General features: G+C 50.4%; 1 protein-coding gene across 2 annotated transcripts in view; it reads right to left on the bottom strand.

Moving 5' to 3' along the window:
* Nucleotides 1–1,753: 1,753 nt before the first annotated feature.
* Nucleotides 1,754–7,153, bottom strand: part of SPRED3 (sprouty related EVH1 domain containing 3) — a 30,414-nt gene continuing 25,014 nt past the window's right edge. For both annotated transcript variants that reach the window (XM_043534532.1, XM_027817674.3), the window contains one exon: nt 1,754–6,188. In XM_043534532.1, coding sequence (XP_043390467.1) covers nt 5,502–6,188 — 687 coding nt within the window. In that variant the 3' untranslated portion in view covers nt 1,754–5,501. The remainder of the gene's footprint in view (nt 6,189–7,153) is intronic.

Here is a 7,153-nt window from a genome sequence, read left to right as displayed (position 1 = left end):
CACTACATCGAGAGGAAGTTGCTACGGGTATAAAGTTGCAGCACATTCTCCCAACGAGAGCTGACTGGAACTCAGAATTTCCATTAGACGGGAAACGTTTACACTTCAAACTTTGGTTTCATTCCAAGTTAGAGAAACAAGCATTTTCACAGACCTCTAGGAAACAAAAAAAAAACAAAACAGTTTGGGAATTTTCATTGGGCCCCTTTAAATTTCATTTTGAATTTTTTTTTCCATTTCAAGATTATTTTTATTATTACAATATATCATAATTAAGGCCCTTCGTTTTTGGTTTTTAACCAACAAATCCTTAGCTTTTACAAAAGCTATCATGCAGTTTTTACTGATTTTCACCCAAAGTTTAGACCGCTCAAGTACATGAAAATACTGATTCTGTTAAGCAAATCCAACCCATTACATCCGGTAATATATTGATGTTTAAGACAAATTAGTCGAAGCGTACATGCAAGGCCGTCTGTCAAAGTAAGGCGGTGGAGTGGAAGATACACACACGTACACATGTGTATTTACTGTTAATGTACAGGTTTCAGAGTGGCAGCCAGGTTAGTCTGTATTCGCAAAAAGAACAGGAGGACTTGTGGCACCTTAGAGACTAACCAATTTATTCTGAGCATAAGCTTTCGTGAGCTACATTCAGTCATGCATCCGATGAAGTGAGCTGTAGCTCACGAAAGCTTATGCTCAAATAAACTGGTTAGTCTCTAAGGTGCCACAAGTCCTCCTGTTCTTTTTGTTAATGTACAGTTCATGAAATAAACCACAGTATTAAGCTGCTTTGACTTTCAGTATGCTTCTCTATTTCTTGCTTTTTCTCCGTCCTCCATCCCACCATTCACTCCAATATTTACCCAGAAAATTGTGAAGTCAATTTTTTGCACCGTTTAATTTCTGTAATAAAAACTCCTATAAATTCCCAGGAAATTTTAAACAGAATAAAACCTGAAAACAAAGGGCCTTTGTCACAATATGCCATCTCCTTCTGACGTGTCCTAATAGATATAATCATAATATATAACGATAGCTGAAATATTGGATTATTTTTCTTTTACTCTAGTTTTAAAATCATTAAGAGCAGCTGCAATTTAGCGCTGCTTGAAACATCTTATCTCTTGTTGATGTTGCAATAAAACAATCTGACACTTTGGTCTGTGTGTGACTGGCACATTTCAGTGTCTGAAAACTATTTGCATCTCTTGAATCTGGCCATAGCTGATCAGAATGATCCCTTTCTGGACCTATAAATCTAGGAAGCTCGAACCAGCACCTCCAAACCCCACCACAGAAGGAGGGGAAAACATTTAAGAGTCACTTTTGCTAAGATTTAATATACAACATACATTTTTAAATAGAACATTCTCCTCTGATTCCATTCCCCCCTTTTTAATTTTTTTTTAAATACACAGAAATGACAATATTGAATATACAAATCTGATAAAATACTTAAACAAGGAAAAAAAAGTTAGATTGGCAACCACAAAAAAATTTTAATATTAACTTTTTCTCTTTGTTTGTTTGGTTTTTTTTCCCCTCTCTGCCCCTCTCTGCACTTTTTTATATATAAAATAGCATTAAAAGAATCTCATTCCTGCAGTAATATACAAGACCCGCTCTCCGCACCCTTCTGTATTTCGGTCGGCTCCCTGCTGTATTGGCCCCAAGGTTATCATAGGGTCATTGGCACACACAGCTTTGCCAGGTTTTATACAGTTACGATTTGTCTTGTTTTGTTTTCTGGGAAGATTTTGAAAAAAAGAACAAGGATGGAGAAATGGGAATGGGACCCAGTGTACTACTGAACACACTCAAATCTGGCCAGGCCAAGCCCTAATCTTGTTTACATTGGGGTAAAACTAGGGTCACTCTATTAGGTTCACATGGACAGTGAGATCAAACCAAGTGTCTTTCTAGTTCATTCTCTTGTCTCCAGTAGAGGCCAATAAATAGCTGGTTCAGAAAGAGGTGCCCCCTACTGGGTAATTATGGCATAGCTGGCCCATAGGGTCAGTTCCCTCCTGACCCCTGATAATCAGAGGTTGGGTCATGCCCAATAGCATGAGGGTTTATAGCCCTGCCAAAACTCTTGGTTATTTTAAAGATATTTAATATTCTAATTCTGGGTTTAGTTATCTGTATAAACATCCAGTCCTTTTTCTGAAGGATGTTAAACTTTTGGCCTCAGAGGAGAACTTGTGGCATTGAGTTCCCCAGGCTAACTGTGCAGCAGGTAAAATAACTAGGTTCACGTATTGGTTTTCAGGTTGGGAATCTCCAAAGGAGCAGAAGCGATTTAGGTGCCAGGCTCCCATTGGGTCAGGCACCCCATTCCCTTAGAAATAGCCCAGCCTCAATATGCTTTCTGTGGTTACTCCAGATTTACACCAGTGTAAAGAGATCGTACTCTAGCCCCATAAACCCCACCCTCTTTGCAATTACACCATTGATCCAGTTTCTCCTGATTTACTCCAATGTAACACCACTGATTCCAATCAAGTTACTCCTGATTTACACTGATGTAACCTCAATGTTCTAAACCAGTGTGACACCACTGATCTAACCCAAGATACTCCTGATTTACACCAGTGTAATGCTATTGATCCAAACAGAATTACAACTGGTTTACACCCATGATACCACAATGATCTAAACCAGAGTAACTCCATTCATCTAAACCAAGTTACTCCTGATTTACACCAGCAGACACCACTGATCCAGAGTTATCCCTCGTTTATACCACCGTACTGCCACTGATCTACATGGAGTCACTCCTGGTTTACACTAGTGCAATGCTATTGATCCAGATAATCCTGACTTACACCACTGTAACTCCACTGATTTGAACTAGTGTGACTCCCGATTTAAGCGAGAGGAGAATCTGCTCTAGCAGATGCGGAGGGTCCCAACCTGCCCCGGCATCACTCTGGTTTTTTGCCCCACTGAGCGCTGCAGGGACACCCCCCACCCCCACAAAAATCAGTTGTCCCGACTTAGGGGAAGAAGAGAGAAGTAAATAAATAAGAGGTGGGGCTTGCCCCTCCCACAACCCCAGAGTCAGCTGGATGCAGCTGCTTTAAAAAAAAAACCTGACCAGGAGCTTCCCTTGGCCAGAGGTCCCTGGCTTTGTTTCACATCTGGCAGCAAGGGGTGGCAGGGGGGACCTGTTGTGCCCAGTGGGAAGGCTGATGCCTCGTCCCAGTGGGAAGTGAGCTGAGCTCCATCAAACTCACGTCACACAGGGGCCCCCAAACAGCCAGCGTGGGGCAGGATGGGGGGTAATGACTCAGCTGGGGTAAAACTCCGAGGGTCCCACTGGTTTTTGGTCCTGGATTTTCTTTGCTTTCCCCTCCCCGCCCACTGATTGTGGGGCCCAGGGACAGAGATCAAAGTGCTTTCAGGCAGCTCTGCTTCACCCCCACTGGATTTGGAGAGATCAGTCCCTCTATTCCACACTCACTGGGTCCCAGGGAGGGTCAGCCCCTGAGTACCACATCCTGTGGCTTTGCACGGTCTAGTCTTAAATGTCGCAAGAGGGCTCCCGTCCTGTCCCTCAGGGAGGCTTGGTAATACTTCACTGCTAGGCAGTGCAAGCAGGAGGTGGAGGAATGGTATGAGACTAGAGGGACATCGGGATTAAGTGACTTGCCCAAGGTTATACAGCAAGACAGTTGCAGAGCTGGGAACAGAACCCGGGAGTTTTGACTCCCAATCCTTTGCTCTAACCACTAGACCCCACTCCCCACCCAACACAGAGAAGAGAATCCAGGAGTCCAGACTCCCAGTCCCATGGATCTAATCCACTAGATCATCCCACCCCCACACTACCAGAATTGGGAACAGAACTCAGGAGACCTGGTTTCCAGCCCCCCTGCTCTAACACACTAGATCCTACCCTCTCCCCGATTTGGGAAGAGAACCCAGGAGTCCTGATTCCCAAGTCCAATACTCCTTCGACCCCAAATTCCTTCGGAATCCAGCTCTTCTTTTCAAAGTCCTCCCAACTGGGTTTAACACAGAGAGCGAGCAGGGGCCGCACGGCTCCCATTTGCTTTGGACCTGGGCCAGCAGCTTGAGCTTTTTCAGCACCATGACCCCAGGTTCCAACAGCTCCAAAATAACAGTTTCGGGATCCAACTCCCCTTCCCGTCCTGCTCCAATGACAGGGAGGCCGGGCACGACCCTGGGCTTAAGAACCTACGATCTAGGTAAACTCCGCCCTGCTGGGAATGGATGCAACTGGTGCTTTGCCCAAGAGATTCTGCCTGGCAACCCCGCAGCGCCGATTTCCCTCTGTGTGGTATCAGGCTGGCTCAAAACCCAACCCACCTTTGCCCATTCGGCGGGGGAGGAGATTCCCATGGAGTCCAGAGACCTCCCCGATCCATTGCCCCCAAGGGCCAGGCTGGCCTCACAGTCCTGCTGGGAGAGAGGGGAACAGCATGGGGAACGAGACTGAATTGTACAAGCTCTCTGCTCTGTGGTGACTGGGGTAAAACAGAGGTAGATGCCAGACATCAATGGGGAAGGGGGTGTCACAAGGGGAGCTGCAGAAAACCCTTCCCTAACTTCCCTGGAAATTGTAGCCCAGCGAACACTTCAAGGGGAGCCCCATTGTTCCAGCCTGGGACCCAGAAAAAAACCACGGGAACTGTATTGGGGCGGGGAGGGTGGGGGACAGAACTTGGAGGGGTGCTGCAGTTTGTGTACCCTGTAAATCGAACCCTGTCTGCCTGTCGTCCTTGTGAAAAGGATGCCCCAGCATTGTGCGGTTATAAAGCTGCAGGGAAGGTTTTTTCGTTTTGTTTTTTATATAGGGGCATTTTTCAGCACAAATTAGTTTCTCTTGTTCCCTGGACTCCCTCCTGAGTACAAACTAAAAATCCAGTGAATATCCATTTAGGATATTTTCTTTCCTTCTGTTGTTCTTTGTAACCCTTTTTTAAAATTGAAAAGAAATCCCTGTGGACCCAGCCAGGCTGGGTAAAGGAAGGAGGGGGTAACATAGTCTACTGGTCACCCCACCCCTACACACACACAAACAGGTGTGCGGACACAGCTGGATTGGGTGAAGGAGGGGTTAAATTTTATTTGTTCCCTCCCGCCGATAGCTAGGAGGAAGGGAGGGGGTAAAACTGCCCCCCCCATGACCATCTACCCATCTCTCCTGAGACTGTTGTTTGTTTGTTTTCTCTTTCTTTCATTGCTTTTTCTTTTTTTTTTTTTAATTTCTTTTTTTTTTATTTTTTTTATAAAAACGGACCCAAAATGTTGAAATTTTAAAGGAAAAAAAAAATGAAACTCACCGGCCACGCCTGACACTCGGAATAAAACCGCCTAGCCCCTCCCCCTCCAAACACGGGACACGGGGGGTGGGGCGTGCAAGAGAAGGGGGAATCAGCCCCCCCGCCGCCGTTTAAGACTGCCTCCGTCTCTTCGCCTCTCTCCCCCCCAGCCAAGCCAAGAAGAGCGCCGCGCCCCAGCCGGCTTCACCGCACAGCCTTGTGTTTCCCACCGCAGCAGCCGCAGTGCTCCCCACACCAGTGGCAGGCGCGGAGGGGCAGGTAACAGCACATGCAGGGCACGACGAGGGAGAGGGCCACCAACGCCATCCAGCGGATGCAGAAGTGCGGGTGCCCCAGGTCGCAGGAGCAAGGGTCCGAGTACTCGCCCTCCGAGTCCGACATACAGTGGTACAGCATGCTCTCGGCGCACCACATGCAGGTGAGCTGGTAGACGCAGCGTCCGACGGGGTCCGGCGCGTCCTGGCACTGGCCCCGCCCGTTCTCCTCGTGGTTGAAGACGTCCCGGCAATAGACGCAGCGGGAGGGCACGGTGTCTTCCTCCGAGCCCGCCCCGCCGCCGGCCCCTGGCTCCTTGGCGTGCTTCTGCTTGGGGGGCGAAGGGGCGGCGTGGATCCGGCAGGACGGGGAGCCCTTGGGGTCTCTGAGGCGGCCCTCGCCGCCCCCCCCTGCTGCAGGGAAGCGGCGCTCCTTGCTGCCCTTCTCGAAGTGCACGCACATGCCGACCTTGTCGGGGTCGGCTTCCTGCTTCTGCACTGCCGCCCGCCTGTAGTCCTCATAGCCCTTGCTCACCCACAGGTCCTTGCATGGGTTGATGCTCTCTAGCTCCTCCTCGTCGTGCAGGGTCAGGTGCTGCAGGGGCTGGGTCTGCACCTGTGGCAGGGGAGACAGAGGTGTATCCTGCACTGTTCTCCCACTTCAGCCTCGTTAACCTGTGGAACTCGCCACAGCAGGACGTCACTGAGGCCGGGAACAGAAGGACCAATTCTGGAGCCAGCAGTACAGGGCTCTTGGAGACAGAACTCAGGAGTCCTGGCTCCCCGATGTGCTCTAGCCACCAGACCCCACTGCTCTCCTAGTGCTGGGAACAGAACCCAGGAGGCCAGATGCTCTAACTCTAAGATCCCACCCCCATAATCTGAGAGCTGGCAGGGGAAAAGGAACCATGTCCTCAGGCCAGCTGGCAGGAGCCCTCAGCTGCAGCCCCAGTCCATCAAGGCAAGGGCGTTGCCAACAGCCCAGCTGCCCGTCACATCCCCTCCCTGTGCCCTGGAACTTGGGGGACCCTGTCCATACGGAACAGATCCCTGCACCACGTAGAGGGTGCAGACCAAATATCAAAGCCCAGAGGAGCAGATCGAGATCGGGGCCCCGTTGTGCCGGGCGCTGCCCAGACCCCGACGGAGATCAGGGCCCCTTTGTGCCGGGTGCTGCCCAGACCCCGAGCGAGATCAGGGCCCCGTTGTGCCGGGTGCTGCCCAGACCCCGACCGAGATCGGGGCCCCGTTGTGCCGGGTGCTGCCCAGACCCCGACCGAGATCGGGGCCCCGTTGTGCCGGGTGCTGCCCAGACCCCGACCGAGATCGGGGCCCCGTTGTGCCGGGTGCTGCCCAGACCCCGACCGAGATCGGGGCCCCGTTGTGCCGGGTGCTGCCCAGACCCCGACCGAGATCGGGGCCCCGTTGTGCCGGGTGCTGCCCAGACCCCGACCGAGATCGGGGCCCCGTTGTGCCGGGCACCGCAGACACACAGGGTGAGAGACTCTCTCTACCCTGAAGTACTCCCAGTCTTAATAGACAAAGGGCTGGAGAGAGAAAGGATTATTACTCCCATGGGGA

This window comes from Chelonia mydas, chromosome 23 (genome assembly GCF_015237465.2).
Source record: "Chelonia mydas isolate rCheMyd1 chromosome 23, rCheMyd1.pri.v2, whole genome shotgun sequence".
Classification (NCBI taxonomy): Eukaryota; Metazoa; Chordata; order Testudines; family Cheloniidae; genus Chelonia; species Chelonia mydas.
The sequence above is the reverse complement of the archived record's forward strand: the minus strand, read 5'-3'. Positions and strand labels throughout refer to the sequence as shown.